Below are 17,579 nucleotides of genomic sequence, written 5' to 3'. Positions count from 1 at the left end.
AGTGTATTATGGGGATTCTCCTTTTGAAAATGTTGTGTTAGGCTCTAGACCATCGTTCGGATGGAGGATTATTTTATTTGTAAAAGAACTTCTGGACGAGGGATTATCTCAGATGATAGAGAATGGTCAATAGACTCTGGTCTGGTGCTCACCCTAGGTCAATGATGGCGTGTGGGAAAAAAGCTCTTTTGTTGAAGAATCATTTTATCAACATTGATCAAAATGTTTCTAAACTTTTAGATCCGGATACTGGTGACTGGAATGTCAATGTGCTCGATGAGAATTTCTTCCAAGTCAATGTGGAGCTTATACTAAAAAAATGAAAGTGACGATGGGGTCTGAGTACCTTAAAGTATTAAAGTCCAACAAAGGTGGTGAGTACTCTGTGAAATCCTATTATGAGTAGGGTCTCAAGAGTCAAAGTTTGAAGTCATAAGAGAAACTGAAATATTGCCTTTTACCAGATCATAAAAGCAGGTCTGGAGCTTTAAGATTCCTTCTAAACTCAAGATATTCTTATGGAAGGTCTTTTCGAATGTCATTGGCTGAAGGCATAAACAGAAGAGGTACGAAGGTTGATAACATATGCCAGATTTGTGGAAGTGATAGTGAATCATGTAATCATATTATGTTTACTTGCCCTTTTGCTACACAAGTGTGGGCAATGTCTAATGTCCCGGTTCAAAGGAATGGAGTCCACGTGGATGGGAATTTCATAACATCAACCATCAACTTATCACTAGTTGAAATTTTAATGTCATGGTGAGTGCGAGGAAAGTCTTCAAGTTGTTGTTATAGAGAATATGGAACAATAGAAACTCATTGCTCTTTGATGGTAAACTGTTTGACGTTGAGGATATGGCGAGGAAAGCCTTTGCTGATCAGCTGGAGTTGAATTAGGCTCAAGTGGTTGAGGTGCAGGCTGATCAGTTTTCTATGTGCTAGTCCTTTGGCTTCAAGGATGAGCGACTCCCTCCACTTCAGTCTTGGGTCAAGTGCAGTATTGAATTGTCTTGGAATGCATCATCCCTGGTAAACGGGGTCTTGTGGATACTAAGGAACGAGTTTGGAAATGTCTTTTTGCACAGTAGAAGTTCTTTTTTGAGGATAAGCTTCAACATTGAAGCTCAGGATAATGGTTGGTTATGGGCTATTGAGAGCATAGTTAGTTTGAGGTTTAATAAGGTGGTCTTTGCAGTGGAAGCAGCTGACTTGTTAGATGTGTTATTAAACCTCGGTGTAGCCATCCCTTAAATAGTTATCTTCAAAGATTTTGGTTTTTCTAAACACTATTGCCATAATAAATCAGCGTTATAAAAAAAAAAAACACTATTGCCAGCTGGAAGCTTGAAAGACAGTCAAGGAAATTAATACTTCTGCATTCCTTATTGCCAATTGTGATTTCTTTGGATCTTTCCCAATCGTATGTGGCTAGGAGTTTTTTTAAATGGCTCTTTTCCTTTTTTTGTTTTGTTTAAGAAAGCATGTGATTGTTTTGGATGTGCCCATTGTTTTGGATGTGATTGTGTTTGATACAGGGTTATTGGTTCTAAGGATCTTGTCTTTATTGTCTTTACTTATTTGTTGTAAAAACACTACTTTATTGATAAAAGTAATGAAAGATATTATCAGTGTAAAAAAGTAGGAAGAACGACGAGGAGTTAGCCACCCTCCGGTTCACCACTATCTCTATATAGGGTTTTGGTTTGGGTGTAACGGTCATAGTGAGTTGGACTGGAGGTGGAAATCTTCGAGACTAGTTCTGGCTAGTTTGGTGGTTCTCTTCCATGCCGTTAGGTGCTTTTTGGCTAGTTCTGTTATTGGATTCTTAGCTTGGTCGGGTTTTGGCATAGCGGTCGGAAGCTACATGAGCCATTGTTTCAAAATTTAAGGGTGCCTTTCTCTTGGTAGTTCATAGTTCTCAGCCCTCGCTCTCGATTCGTGTTGGTTTCTTTGGTCCGAGCTTGATACAATAGCTTTTTGGGTTTATTCTGCTATTTAAAAGGTTTTATTCATTCAGTTTAGGATTGCTGTTCAACTTTGCATTCCCTTACAAGTTGTCTTTGTAAATTTTACAAATTTGAAAATTGGTATAATAGTTAACATTTTATAATAAAAAAAAGTAAAAAGATTCCAAAACTTTGGCAGCAGGCGGCTTATAGAATTGAAAGAATTACCGTTATTACATGTACGTCTCTCTATATAGTGATTGGTGACCATTTGAGGAATACTATGAACAAACTTGGATCTCTTAAAAGTATCTCTTGTATAGCAATACCTCGAATTTTGACCAACTACAAGGAGAAAAGATGCAACCATTTTTTCAAGGCTGATATATCAAGGCTGATATATCTTGTATCAGTTAAACTTGTCTTCTCTCTGAGAAGATTGCATAACTTCAAAAAAATATTTGGATACATCCGATATAACTCTCTAAAATGAAGAGGATCTTCTTTTAACACATTATCTATATAATCTTGACCAGCTCTTGTGATTGGGCGTCGTGTGGGACGTTCAATTTGTAACTGAAGTTCCCGTTGTCGCTTCTTCAAACACATCATCTGACAAAGAATTAGGAGCACCAATAAAATAATATGGGCATCTAACTCATCATCTTCATGAGACAAATATGATTCTTTTTCTTCTGATTCTTGTTGGCCAAGAAATTCTGAATCCATGTTTGATAATAAATTGACAAAAGAGCTTAGAACCTATCAAACAAGCACGAGACTTTTAGTAACCTATCAAAAATTTATAAGACAAATCCATTCAAAATAACAAGCTATAACTCAATATTTGTTTCTTTGTATTTTACTCTCTAAAACACTTATAAATCTATTCAAATCCAAATTCAAATCAAATGGTTAATCAAATCCTTACTATTGAATAACACCTAATTTTGAAATCTATTTTAAAATCATAGAACCAATAACACTAGATTTTGCTTGGATTTTCAAATTCATTAAAATCATAGAACCAATAACACCCCCTAAAAGGAATGAATGAGAATGATTGTTCTTTCTAAAAAATAATGAGGAATAATTTTGCTTTGTTATTTTTTTTAAAAAAAAGAAACGAATGTATTTTTTTTGGAATGTTCCTTTTCATTTGCTTGGTAACCGATCACACCCAACGTGTCGCCTCTCTCAATCTCCTATTCTCCATGCGAATCCGTTCCTCATTCTTAGCTATCTTCCTCCTTCCCTCTTCTCCTTCTCATTCTCTTCCTTCTCATTATCTTACCTTTCTCTCGATTCTCCTCTCTCTCCGGTCTCCGCTATGTCTCATGCTAAATCCCGAGAAGACGCAAATGGTGAATGTCGTGATTCGAAATCTAGGGTTACCATCGTTGGAAGTGGAAGTTGGGGGAGCGTCGCTGCTAAGCTCGTCGCTTCTAATGCCCTCAAGCTTCCTTCGTTTCATGGTATTGTGTCATCTTAATGCTGTTTTCAAAAACCAAGATCGTGAAATCTTGAAAGTTTCCTTCTATTTATTTATAATCGAAATCATGAACAGAGTTTGCATCGTTCATGTATGTAGAATTGTTCGATTTCGATGATTGTAGTGTGCCCCAATGATTGGATGAATCTTTTGATTAAAACCCAATACGTTTCAGATGAAGTGAGGATGTGGGTGTTTGAGGAAGTCCTACCAAATGGTGAGAAGCTCACTGATGTCATCAACAAGACCAATGTAAGGAACATGGATGATGCTGTTCTTTATTTATTTATTATTGCGATTCTTGATTGGTTTATGTAGTTATTTTCTTGGTTTATTAATTAGGAAAATGCTAATTACCTTCCCGGGATTAAGCTAGGAAGAAATGTTGTTGCGGATCCTGACCTTGAAAATGCAGGTTAGTGACTTTCTCCTGAAATTTTTATCATTTACATGATTGAAATTGATGAGTTTAAACCGATGCAGTGAAGGAAGCAAACATGTTGGTTTTCGTTACACCGCATCAGTTCATGGATGGTATATGCAAGAAACTAAAGGGAAAAATAAAAGGAGAGGTTGAGGCTATATCCCTTGTCAAAGGAATGGAAGTGAAGAAGGAAGGTCCCTGTATGATCTCAAATCTCATCTCCAAAGAACTCGGTATCAACTGTTCTGTTCTTATGGGCGCAAACATCGCAAACGAGGTCATTACATCGACCTCTATCATCACTTACATGATCCAATACATTCTGGTTTCACATTTGCTGTGACTAATACTGCAGTAACAATAATACAGATTGCTGTGGAGAAGTTTAGTGAAGCAACGGTGGGATATAGAGAGAGTAGAGAAATAGCTGACACTTGGGTTCAGTTGTTTAGTACTCCCTATTTTATGGTCACACCGGTAGGAATGAATGAATGAAATGGCTAAAATCCTCATATAGAGTTTTGTCAGTAACAATACCGCTTGAATTAAAATAGGTACGTGATGTTGAAGGAGTAGAGCTGTGTGGGACATTGAAGAATGTAGTGGCTATTGCAGCAGGTTTCGTTGATGGTTTGGAAATGGGTAATAACACAAAGGCAAGTAGTTCAAATCAAGTTTTAAGTGTATCATTTTTAAAGAGATTAAGTTTGAGAAATTCTCTAGGATAGTCTTTTGAAGTTCTTGTCACAAAAATAGTTTCAATGAAGAAAATGACTAAAATAAATTTTATTCAAAGCGCAAAAATGATCAAAATATGTATTTTTACCTTATGTTTAACTAATCTACACTTAGGGTTTAGAGTTAATGGTGGTGTCATTTTCAAGTTTTAAAAAATAAAAAAATAAATATTAAAAATTCAAAATAAAAAAATGCTATTTTGGTCATTTTCTTTTTTGAATGCTATTTTTGTGACAAAAACTTAAAAATGTTATTTGAGGGAATTGTCCATTTAGTTCCTAAAGCTAATTACTTTTAAAAACATATATAGGCTGCAATCATGAGGATTGGTCTAAGAGAGATGAAAGCACTCTCCAAGCTTTTGTTTCCATCTGTTAAAGACAGTACTTTCTTTGAGAGTTGCGGTGTAGCAGATGTCATAACAACTTGCTGTAAGGACTGAACAAAATCCTAATTATCTTTTACCATTATGTGGACTTCCTTTCAACATTGTTTCACTTACCATTACAGTAGGAGGAAGAAACCGAAGAGTTGCAGAAGCATTTGCCCAAAGCGGAGGAAAAAGGTTTAACCTTTTGTTAATCAAATGTGACCTCTGGTTCACTTTAACTGCTTCTAGTTAGTGTATTGATGTTTTTTTGTGTGGCGTAAACGTAACAGGTCTTTTGATGAGCTTGAAGCAGAGATGCTAGAAGGGCAAAAGCTACAGGTAGACTGACACCAAAAGTTTCCTAAAAACGAACTTATAAGCTTGGTTACTAGTATCTGTTTAACCCGTTTATCTTTGTCTCATTGCTTATTGAAGGGTGTTTCCACGGCAAGAGAAGTGTATGAGGCTCTGAACCATCGTGGATGGATGGAGATGTTTCCGCTGTTTTCAACGGTTCACCAAATCTGCATAGGTCGTCTTAAACCTGATGCCATTGTTAATTACCGAAATTTTGGTCCAAATCCAAAGCTTTAATGGCTTGATCGAACACAGTCGTATTTTCAATGTTGTAATCAGAAGTACTGGATTTGTTAACTAATTTTGAAGATTCACGAACGCGATTCACATGACTGTTGTTAATTAATGTGGTATTTGTATTTTACTATTTTAAGTTTTTTATAATCAAACCATACCCATTTATTTTAAATTATTATTAAAATTTTCAAACTAAACTGATCGTACTAATCAAATTTAATCTAAATTATTTAAGTTACCAGAACTTTACAAAACGAAAAGAAAAAAAAAACTGAATAGTTTTGTTTAATTCAATACCCATAATAAAATCGAAAAACGGAATTAGCCAAAGTGGAATAATTTTTGTTTGGTTTAACGCGATAAAAAAAGTAGTATCCAAACTAAACGAAATTTGAAATAAACTTAAACAGAATCAATCATAGAAACGGAATAATAAAGTTCCCAAAAAACAAACAAAAGGGAACGCCGAATGCTAACATGTAACATGTACTGTAACTGTACCACGAACCTTGTGACAAATAAAAAACAGTAAACATGTAATGTACAGAGACGTTAGGCCTAAAAGAGATGTAAGCTCTGTTCTTTTCACTAACGCTTCGACTTGCGACTTGCGTCAGCGTCAAGAAAATTACTCTTATCAACCATGGCTGACACAACATCCGCGAAACAACGTAACTTGTTTTTCAGTCGCGCGGCAATCAGCGAAGAGTGAAACGGACCCCAGAAATTTTAGCGTTAGCTACGTCTTGTTTTTTCAGCCGCGCGACAATCAGCAAAGAATGAAACAGCTACGGTTCGGTCAAATTTGGCTCCGTCGTAGTGTGTTTTTCTGACGCTCATGCTGGTCGCAGCGTTAATGAAAAGAACAGAGCTGTAGTCCATCCGCAAAAATGCCACGCAGTACATGTTAAAAGCCACGTGTAAGTTAAGACAATCTCCACCGCAAAAACGCCACACAGTTTTATTCGTGAACAACACAACGTCAGGCAGTCCATCCCGCTCCAGAAGAGACCATGGACGAGAGAGAAAAGAGAGAGCCTTTCCCAATGAGTGGAAACAAATAACAAATCAGAACATAATAATTCGTAATTTGCTTTCCCTTTTTCTAACTTCCTTTTGCATTTTTGCACTCTTTTAACTGTTAAAAGGGTTCGCTTCCTCTTTTCTCTTGTGGTTATCGCTCCTCTCCGATTCCAATCTCCGGCGACTCCTCTCTCCGATTCAACACTCAGTGAGTAGTCTCCTTCTCGCTTTTTTTTTTTTTATCTTTCGTCTCAGCATCCGTAACGAAAAACCTCGCTATTCGTCAATGGCGATTTGAAAATCGCTTCCCTCGTTATGTAGCGATTGCGAGGCTCGAATCGATAACGGCTTATGTATACTATGTTGTTTCATGGTGGATTTTGATCTGTTTAGGTTATAGAGTTTGTTTGGCTTGTGAAATTTGACGGATGTGTGGTGTCACTTTAGGTATGAAGTTGCATGTTCTTAGGTTATGGTGAAAGTCTTACTGCATTAGCTTCTCTTGAGAACTTTTCAGTCTTTCATGGCGTTTTAAGTCCATTCCCCAGTTTCTATGATTTTTGTTACTTCTCTGTTTTGCTTAGATGTTGAGTATCATAGATTTTGAACTAATGTCATTGATCTCAGGACCAAGAAATGGCATAGCAAATCCTTTGCTTATCTTATGGTCACAGTGTTACTGCATTACGCTTTCTGTGCTTCTTTTTACCCTCAGGACCATATGGTTTGAGCATTCTTCACAGTCTTTCATGGTGCTTAAGCCCCTCCAATGATTCGATATATCTCTTCTTCTTAGGCATTGAACTAATGCAGTTGATCTCAGGATCAAGAAACTATTGAGCTGATGACTTATTGGGTTCTAGGGAAGATTTGTGTGTTTATGTTTTGATCCATACACAAGAACAATCTACTTTAGTCTAACAAGTTAGTTCAATGACATTATCTTCTTTCAAAACTTTGTCCAAAGATCCTAAACCTGCAAATAACTTAGCTTCTCATCAAATGACTCTCTACACTCATTTAGACTTTCAATGTAGACATCACTAGGAATTCCAGTTGTGCTGCTGTCAAATGCCAACAAGATGAGTTTCTTTTAGCTACATGTGACTTTTGTCTGAGACTTTGAGATATCTGTTGTCCACAGCTATGACCAAAAGAGCAGCGGAAGAAGCGACTCCTTCAACGGATAGCAGCACAACTGGGCCAAACTTTTTGGGTTGCTATAGAGATCAAGTAGCAGAGCTCTTGTCTCAAGAAGAGAGGCTCTCTCATCATGAAGACGGGGACACTAAGAAGCCTTCTACTGAAATTATAGGAGCTGGGATCTCAAGTCTAAAACGAGAGAAGTTGAAAGCCTTGTTAAGGCAGTGCGTGACAGATCTTATTCCAGGGGTTGATGAGGTATACACATTGAACTTTTCCAAAAATCACATTTGGTGTTGTTGATGCTTCGCTTTTATATTTCAGAGGAGAGACAATTAATATTTTAGAATTTGTTTTTGCAGATGCAGTCGCGTGCTCGCAGCATGCTCCTAATGTCTCAACTAAGTAACAAAAAACCATCAATCTCAGTAACCAATGAAGAGGTGAGATGATACGGTTCTTTCATTCTTCTCCGGATAGGTGTTTATGAAGTCCTTTTTGTTCCTCACATCTTTTCCCTTAGGTGGAGGATGATATACAATTACTCATGAAGTCTGATCCTCGTCTTTTCAAGGAAATAGTGAAGAAACATACGGATGATGTACTTACCAGCGTAATGCTCTAACTACATTTCCTTCTTCTGTAACATATCTAGCTCGTGTAACATATCTACTACATCCATATCTTGTCTGAAGCACAAAATTTATCTTTTTCTCTCTGCTTTGCTAGCTGAACAACATGCAGCAGCAAGCCGAGAAACTCCTTGACAATGTGGCCACTTCATGCAGGTATATAATGCAGTATCTTACCTTTCTCTCACTCTCATCCTTGACAATCTTTTTCCATGGTTTGCTTATTTGTTGTCTGTTAACTCATCTTGGCAGACCTATGAGCCGAGACGAGAAGCGAGATCTTCAGAGATCAATCAAGGAGCTTCCTGGAGGAAATCTAAAACGCATTGCTGAAATCATCAAAAACCACCATGCAGCTTCGGGGAAAGCTTTCTCTGATGAGGTCACTGTCAACTTGGAGGAGGAAGTAAGTCATCAGAAAAAAATAACGTAGACTTCTTCGTCCAATGGTTCAATTATATGATTATAACAAAACTTTGAAAACATTTTTGTTTCAGGATAACGTAATGCTTTGGAGATTGCATTTCTATGTGGCCGCGGTGAAAAGTGCAAGGAAACTAGCAAGCTAGGTAGTAGTAGAGGTACATATCACATTACTCTTTTATCCCTTGTCCCGAAGTTGTGAGTATGTTAAGAACTGACAAGGAGAAAAAAAACTTAGCACTCAAGGTTTTATCAGCTTGGGTTTTTTTTAGCATTTTAAACAGAAAGATCCGACCGGTTGTGGTTACAGTGCAGAGCTTTTTTTAAAAAAAAAAACTTTTGTCTGCTTTGAACAAAGAATATGCGAAATGTAGTTTTAATTCATCGGAGTTTTTGTTATTTAGCATCTGTTTTTATCATGTTGAAGATCCAAACATTTTAGTGCCATAAGAAGCGAACTGATACCTTTGAGGTGAGTTAGCCTATAGGATTTTAAAAGAAGTCATAAGCTAACTATAGTCACAAATGCTCTCAAATAACATCAAATTTACAATGTCTTCTGGATAATCTGTAAAGCATCCGAGTCATAACCAATCATTACAAACACGAAATCACCTGCTGGGATTGCGACCCTGATTGGTGCAGCTTTCAAATGCACCAAGTCATCAGATTGTAATTTACCTCTTGCATAAGACATGTTTTTGACCCTTCCACGTGAAACCAACCATAAATCTCACCAAAACCACAGTTTGACTTTATCTCCCCCAAAGTCAACATAAACGTGTCGTGCATGCGACGAATATGCATGCATGTTGTGGACAGAGTTCTTGTTTCATCTCAATATTTGCTAGGGCATGACACGACGAATATGCATGCATGTTGTGGACAGAGTTCTTGTTTCATCTCAATATTTGCTAGGGCATGACACGACGAATATGCATGCATGTTGTGGACAGAGTTCTTGTTTCATCTCAATATTTGCTAGGGCATGACACGACGAATATGCATGCATGTTGTGGACAGAGTTCTTGTTTCATCTCAATATTTGTTAGGGTTATTGTAGTTGTGAATTTTGCGTTTTGAGTTGATTTTCAAGTTTTTTTTATTGTTATAGGGTTAGTTGTGATGATGAACTGTGTATGCATTGTTCTCCACTTATGAAGGACTAAACTGTGTTAGTAATGGGATTGATATTGGTCATGTTGTTGTTTGCTGTGTCACTGAGACTTATTGTTTGTTTGTCTTTTTAATTTGTTTCTTGTACTGTTGAGAGTACTTAAATTATATTAAAGTTGTTGAGAGTACATTTTGTTTCAGAATATTTTTTCTCCAGTTTAGTTGTGTAAGTTGTGTGTATTAAGTAATAATTTTTATTATCCTTATTATGTTTGTTATATGTTTTTATTTTATTTTTAAACTTGTTGTTCTTACTGGATTTTTAAAACAAATACATGAATACTTGTAGAAATAACTATAAAATGAGTGACAGTTCTGAGTATTTGGGCTTTAATGAGTTTTAAACGAATTTATGTATTTCTCATAAGAAGACAATAGTATTGGTCTGCTGACATTGGGTATGTAAGTTATTTTTATAAGACAAGAGGAGTGAGCAGGTGGAGCTGTTGTTGCCGCCTTTGTGTTTGTCGTGATTGTCTCTTGTATCTCATGTTGTGGTTGTGTTTGTTTATATTTTATTTGATGGGGAATATGTAAACAAAAATCATTGTTAGTTGTATTTATCAGAGTTCATAACTTACTATGCTTTTTTGTTTAGGTAATTTCACTTATCTTGGTTGTCGTCTTCGTCTTCTTCGTTGCGAAAGTAAGTTTGTAAATTGTTAAATAGATGGCCGTGTGGTTTGTATTTGTTTAGCCGACTCGATGTATGTGTCGTTGCGAAAGTAAGTTTGTAAATTGTTAAATAGCTGGCTGTGTAGTTTGTATTTGTTTAGCTGACTCGATGTATGTGTCGTTGAGTTTTGGTTGTGGTGATTGGTTTGGTATATTTGTTTTAAAGTTTATTTCTAAGATTAGACGAAAAAGAGATTAGACGAAAAAGGAGAGGTGATCATAAATGATTTGTCTTTTTTTAGAATTCTAGTTTTTGGTGTTTTGATTGTTTGGGTTGTGGTTTCTTTTAAGCTGTAAAATAAAAGTTTGTGTAAAATTAGTTTGATAACTAAGGGAGATAAATAGACGAACACAGAATTTGGGTAGGAAATATTTTTGATTATTGATGTTAGCACAATATAGATAATAATATAAAGGGAATTGTGTGTTGATTGTTTCTTACGGATCAATGAGGAGACGGATAACGACTCGAGTTGTTTCTTTTCTAAGGTTAGAGCCTTGGACAGATTGGATTTGTCCAACCACATCTTCGAGTTTAAATATTAGTTATGATAACAAAACATATTATAAACCCAGATGCAATTTGATAATATACCTGGGAGTTCTAGGTTTGTGTTCGCAATCACTTGGAAATTGTCAAACAGTCTAATTATGATTGGAGATTGATCTCAGGAGCACCCGTGATGACTTCATAAATAATAGTTGGTGAGATGAAACGAATGAGGAAAGGGTGATCAATTATCTTGTACAAGCTTGAGCACCTAGCAACCTCCAAACGATCGACTTTCACAAGGGACCCGACTTTCAAAGATGGCATGTAATGATTAGCACGTTCGGCGGGAATAAACCCGTAAATCACAGAATCTGCAAATAATATTATTTAACAAAGAATCAGGAAATCAATTAAAAACAATTATATTAAATAAGTGTGATAAATCGAAGATTAATTGACCTTTTCATCAAGGAAGAGAACCGTGATTCCCATAAACTCACTGTCTTTCTTGAAGTTCAGGGAATCCCATAAGCGAGGAGGTTAGAGGCTATGCTCTGACTACTACGACCAACATGGAGATCCTCGAAGGTTGAGTGACGGATGCCGGGAACGCCGGTTTGAGGAACTGGAGAGGCAGAGAGATATTTTCTAGAAAATCGTTAAAGCTAAGAGGAATCACTGAGTTTTGTGGAGATGCAGATTGGGTTCATCAAAGATGAGAATCATATATATATGGTTTACAAAAAGCAAGAACATTTAATATCAAGCGATTTAAGATGGGGAGATGAAGAGTTTACCGGTGAAAAAATAGATTACGAACAAACACACATCGCAACTCTGTAACTCAGACTTGTCTAAGAAAATGATGAAAGGAACCCTAACTCATGTTAAACGAAGACAGTTTACAATAAGGAAAAACTATAATTGTTATTTTTTCATATAACGTGATGAACCTCATTTAAAAATGAAACTCATAATACACTTGTAGGCCCGGCCCACAGAGAAAACAGAAGAAGCAAATGTTTCCGACCTTCATAAATATATATTAGTTTCGACCATCAATGTACAAAGTATCATTTAGTTTAGTGGTATAAATGTTGGTGTTTATATCTCAATAAACCGGGTTCGAGCCAAAGGTTTGACACTTTTTCACACTTTTTAAAAGTGAGACCCACCAAAATGCTGGTGTGTCGCCTCAGGAAAGAGGGAACTGCCTCATTATATTATATAGATTACTAGGGGTTGGGGAGGGTGAGTTTACACTAAAACTATTTTGTCTTAAAATAATTTAAATTTTAATGTTTTAAAACATTTGAAAATGTTGTTTATTTTCTTAGAATTAATCATTTGGAAATTGTTTATATTCTAAAGTAGTTTTGTTTCAAATTTCTGTCAAATATTTTTTTTTACATTGACAATTTTAATAATTGTAATCTTTTGGTGTATGTTTATTTGATTAATGGAAACTTAACCTCATAATTGTAATCTTTTGGCGTATGTTTATTTGTTTATATTGTAATATTTTCTTTCAGTATCCATGTTCTTTATATAAAGACGAAAATATAAAGTTGTTAATGCAAATAAGTTGATTCGTTTTACCTAAGATTTCTTGGACGGGAAGGCATTCCATAACCATAAGTTTCATCTCCTGCTCGGTTACAATCATCTGTCCATCCGGTGAGACCGCAAGGTATAAATCTCAGTATTTGTGGCTGTCAGAGCTGCACTCTGAACCCCCAGTTGAAGTGCATAGTTACTTGAAGTTATTTTTCACATTTATAAATTCTCGGATTGTTTCTTGTGATGAACATTCATTTTTCCGTTTTTGATGCTCAATAATTATCTTATAAAGAGTTGTTAATTCATCACATGCAAATAGTCACACAGTTGTGGACGTGTGCTAAATTTCATTTACTAAAGCTTCATTTCCCCTGCTTAAATCTGTAAGAGAATTTTGATATGTTTATAAAATCATGATTTTATTTAAACCATTTAAACATTTTTTCTATGCAACATTCAAGCCATAGTGTTTTGGTTTTTTTACCACACTAATTGTCTTTTGATATGTATCTTATATATTAAAACAGAAGTCACAACTTTGATTCATATGTGATTTTTTAAAAAATAGACCTAATGGACATATTCCTATAAAGTAATGTTACATTTAATATATAATCTTATCATTTAAATTTTAGGCCTACAAATTTTTTTTATTGGGCTATCAATAATTGGATTTAAACAATAGATGATCCATTGGATTTATAGATAGTATAAATTAAATAGATATAATTTAATGTTGTAATACTATACTTCTATATGCTAAATATTTAAATATTTGTTGATGTTAACTTTTAAAATTATAAAGATTTTTTTTTAAATAACAAAAATCATATTATCTAACAATGATTAATCTTTACTACCTTAAACCAATGAAAACAAATTTTAAACTATATAGTTTATTTTAAAAATTAAATAAAAAATTAAATGTTTAATTATTTACTCGATAAAATTAATCTATGAAGCGAAAATTTTATTTTTTAAAAAACTTTCTAAATTTGTGAAATGTTATAATATCTTTGAATAGGAAAATAAAACAATATTTTACTAATCTTTATATATATATATTTATGATTTTAATAATGAATTAATAATCCGAAAATATATATAGAAGAAGATACAAATACATGTGAAAGTTTGAAACAATCTATTCAATGAAAAAATATATAGTAAACTTATTATGTTTTAAAAATTGATAGATACATATACATTATAATATATATCAATTTAGAATTAAAAATAAAATATTTATATAAAAATAAATGAAAACCAAAATCCGCGCGGTTGCGCGGATCAAAATCTAGTAGTATATTACACCAAAATTGCATAAACGTAAATTTTGTAAATCTTTAGTTAGCTGATAAGTTTAATTATTGGGTGAAATAACTCAAATAAAAAGTTTATTTATAGGTTTGTTTACATGGCAGTTTATACTTTTATTTGAAAACAGAAAATCAAATAAAGGGACCTAAAAATCAATAAAGCTAAATCAAAATTATTAGTATTATTTATAAATTTAATAGTTGATTTAAGAAATAACCTAAATAAGCAAGCTTAAATAATATGTAGATGTTAACCTATAACTTTAGTTAACTTTCATCTTGCTCACCTATCTTATATATAATTTTGAATAATTAAAAAGTAATTTTAAATTTGTCAAACAAATAGAATCGGTTCTAATATTAAAAGAATAGAAAAAAATGTTTTAGACAAAACAAAGTCAATGATTCGTCAATTGACTGGAATTTCAAAAGCAAAACCTTTCTTATCCCCGTCCTAGCATGACCGATCATGTCCTCTCCTTGGATATATGGCTCCAGCAGAGCATTTTATTAAACCAGTAACATAAATCATCTCCGTACGAAACAATAACCACGTAAAGTTCAAGAAGATGAACATGAAAGCTGTATAATCTAAACTGGTCTCTCAACACACCAAAATCTTCTAAATATTTTTGGCACAAAGCTTTAAATTTCTCCCAAGACATGATGCCAAATAGGAACATTGGTTTTACGTGTTGAGTGGTTAACAAACTGTGGGATTTTGTTTATTCCATATTGGTCCTTGGAAGGATACATACTGATTCCATGTATCTCCTCGGTAAGGAACTGAGACTGATGCTCATTTGAAAAACGCTCCAGATGCCTCTATATTGTACATAAGGGAAACAAAAACGTAAAGATGCATTGTTATTGTGTAAGAATGAGAGAAACCAAGATAAGGAGAAGGAAACAATTGTTTAATTGATTTCTTATTACTGGTATAACATGGCTGCCATAAGGATGGATAGAGAGCGTGGAAACTTGACCAAGGAATGCAGCTAAACATGAATCCATTTCTGGATCACATGGTTTCCGTTTTGGTTTCAAACACATATCATGGCCTCCCCGTCAAGTTAATTTCCTAAACGAACTCTCTGATCAGGTCTTATGATATGAAGAGCCTACACTAAAACAAATTTTCACCCCTGAGTCCACTATTTGTACAATTTTTCATAGCTTTATACCTTTTGTATCACTTCACATCCGTACAACGGCAGACAAAGTGGTACTCTATCTGTCCGATGAGTTGATCCGCGAGTTCGTTTCTCCGTGATGGGTTGCCGCATTCAAAAACTGAAACATGGTCAAATAAATAAGGGATAGTCTCAAAACAATGCAATATAAGGCATAAGGTCAAGTAGGAACAGACCTTTTGAATGACATAATTTTCAAACACATCAGTCATTAGCATAAGGAAGAACTTGCCCAAAATCAGCTGCTTTTTCTTCTGGATTACAATTCTGAAGCTTTTGCTGATTGAATCGGCTCCTTTGTTGATCTGCAATAATGGGAAACAAAGTTGTAGTAACTTTTTATCATCATATCATAGAATTGAGAAGAAACCAAAGACAAAACTCGTGAAAGAAAAGTTAAAACTTGCCTGAAAAGAAAAAAAGTTTGCATAGTTGCTTCTCCAGACTCTTTGTCGTTTCTCTAATCTTTGTCTCCACCTGGACAACAACAAAAGAAAAAAATAAGATTAGGAATGACGCAAAGAGTAGGAATGCTTAAAACCCATTTCAAGAAATATTAAAAAAATTAGAGAGAAACACGTACTACGGGATGTAAATATATAGCTTAAGAGAATATATAGGGAGAAGGCAGGGAGATGTGAAGAGCTACTGTGACTTTGAATTGTGATGGTGATGAATACGATTTGATGATTCGTAGTTGTGGACGGCAGTCGTTACATCGGCGACTTGAAACGTGCGGCGAGGTTAGGGATCGCAGTAGAAGACGAAAAGGCAGCACGGCATGGATGGAGATTGTTTGAGCGTGGTGTTTGGGCCGATAATATGCTTATGTTACACGGGCCGTCACAGGTTCTTTTTGCTTTGTTCCATTGGCACATACATTTTGTGAACGTAAAACAGTGAGATGAAGAATAAAGAAGAGCTTCCATGTGTCAAAAAAAGCCCCTAGGTGATTGCTGACGTGGATACAGGAGAAGGGAGAGAAGTCTTCTTTATTATTACTCATTTATTATTATAGATTTCTTTGTCGTGTGATCTAGGGAAAAAAACTGATTTATATGAAAAAATGGGAAAATAATCATTTAAATCATTAACTTTCTAATCTGGTTGAAAAAAGCATAAACTTTACCCTAGACCATTTAAAGCATCAATTTATCGTGACTAACAATATAAAGCTTCCACTAAGTTTGACGAAGCCAATTTTAAGTTAACAGATTGAGTTAACAGGGTTAATCTCCGTCTCTACTCTCTATTAAATTCATACGACGTCATTTTGGAATTTTAAAAAACTTGGTGTTCAAGGGAATCGAACATGAGGCCAAACTCTCCCTCGTCACAAACCTAAACCACTAGACCACTTACGATTCCGTTGACATGTATGAATACTAATAGTTAATATTATTATAGCTCAGATCGACGCTTAAAGTCTCTGAATTACATCGTGGAGGTCGCATGTGAAAGAAGAAGACGACGACGAACCCTAATACTGAATGGGGCTTTAACCGGGCTTGGAGTTCGGGCTTAACCTATTCATTGTAATAAAAGCCCACTTCTCAAACGCTCAATTACAGAACCGTTGGCGGAAAAAATCGCAGAGGTTTTGGTACGTGTCGCAATTTTCCCCTCTCTCCATGATGACATGGCACAAGGAGAAGAGAGAATACCATACTTTATTGTTATAGATTTTTTATCGGTATATTCTTAAGTAACTAAATCTCGAAAGCGTAGGTTAATAAAATAAGTAATTTGTTTTGCTGTTCTAGAATTAGATGATATTTAGACAGAACTGGTATACTAGACAGACATTTATATTTTGAGTCTGCACTTATATTCTATAACATCTTGATATATTAGATTTGAACACTAAACTGTGAATAGAGTTTGCCGGTGATTTTCTTCAAAATTTTGATTCTTAAATATGTATATGGAGTGTAACTAATTTTTACAGATGTCCCTCTTTTTTATTTGACACTTATGTAATTCACTGAATTCACAGAAGAGTTACAAAAAACAAAACTCATATCAGTGAAACAGAAACGAGAACGAAAACATAATTTTATAGAATTAGAAAATGAGATCACTCATGGAGAGTCAATAGTAAACAAATCGAGAGCAGAAAACCTAATCCCCTTTCGTCATTTTATAATCGATGTTGCCTATCTGATTTTTGTGATTTGTGTCAGCCGCTTTCTTTTATGCATATGAAATCTTAAAAATAATTAAAATGAACTGTAATACGTTAACTTTTCAACAACAATGATACATTTAATAGATTAACATTTTTATTCGTCATTTTAAAATAGATAAAAATTGTAGTATTGCAAAATATTAAAGTCAACAAACATTAGTATAATAAACTCGTTTCACGCATGCGC

The 17,579-nt window shown here is 34.7% G+C and overlaps 2 protein-coding genes across 2 annotated transcripts; both read left to right on the top strand.

The window, feature by feature from the left end:
• Nucleotides 1-3,107: 3,107 nt before the first annotated feature.
• Nucleotides 3,108-5,694, top strand: LOC106339578 (glycerol-3-phosphate dehydrogenase [NAD(+)] 1, chloroplastic). Its single transcript, XM_013778413.1, has 10 exons — nt 3,108-3,424; nt 3,617-3,693; nt 3,784-3,856; nt 3,925-4,142; nt 4,235-4,342; nt 4,420-4,521; nt 4,914-5,034; nt 5,114-5,168; nt 5,264-5,312; nt 5,409-5,694. Exons 1-10 carry the CDS (start codon nt 3,280-3,282, stop codon nt 5,565-5,567), a joined length of 1,107 nt encoding a protein of 368 aa, XP_013633867.1. The 5' UTR covers nt 3,108-3,279; the 3' UTR covers nt 5,568-5,694.
• Nucleotides 5,695-7,523: 1,829 nt separating this feature from the next.
• On the top strand, nt 7,524-9,162 carry LOC106338823 (bromodomain testis-specific protein). The gene is made up of 7 exons (XM_013777713.1): nt 7,524-7,623; nt 7,735-7,991; nt 8,096-8,176; nt 8,257-8,346; nt 8,463-8,521; nt 8,618-8,771; nt 8,863-9,162. The coding sequence occupies exons 1-7, from the start codon at nt 7,524-7,526 to the stop codon at nt 8,932-8,934; spliced, it is 813 nt and encodes a 270-aa protein (XP_013633167.1). The 3' UTR covers nt 8,935-9,162.
• The last annotated feature ends 8,417 nt before the right edge of the window (nt 9,163-17,579 follow it).

Source organism: Brassica oleracea, chromosome C4 (assembly GCF_000695525.1).
Source record: "Brassica oleracea var. oleracea cultivar TO1000 chromosome C4, BOL, whole genome shotgun sequence".
NCBI classification, from domain to species: Eukaryota; Viridiplantae; Streptophyta; class Magnoliopsida; order Brassicales; family Brassicaceae; genus Brassica; species Brassica oleracea.
Note: the sequence above shows the minus strand (reverse complement) of the source record. Positions and strands in the feature narration are given on the sequence as shown.

Coding starts and splice junctions, on each gene's coding strand:
- LOC106339578 (XM_013778413.1), top strand. CDS start 3,280: ATGTCTCATGCTAAATCCCGAGAAGACGCAAATGGTGAATGTCGTGAT. Junction 3,425..3,616: donor CAAGCTTCCTTCGTTTCATG/GTATTGTGTCAT, acceptor AATACGTTTCAG/ATGAAGTGAGGATGTGGGTG. Junction 4,343..4,419: donor CCTATTTTATGGTCACACCG/GTAGGAATGAAT, acceptor GAATTAAAATAG/GTACGTGATGTTGAAGGAGT.
- LOC106338823 (XM_013777713.1), top strand. CDS start 7,524: ATGACATTATCTTCTTTCAAAACTTTGTCCAAAGATCCTAAACCTGCA. Junction 8,522..8,617: donor AATGTGGCCACTTCATGCAG/GTATATAATGCA, acceptor TCATCTTGGCAG/ACCTATGAGCCGAGACGAGA. Junction 8,772..8,862: donor CTGTCAACTTGGAGGAGGAA/GTAAGTCATCAG, acceptor TTTTTGTTTCAG/GATAACGTAATGCTTTGGAG.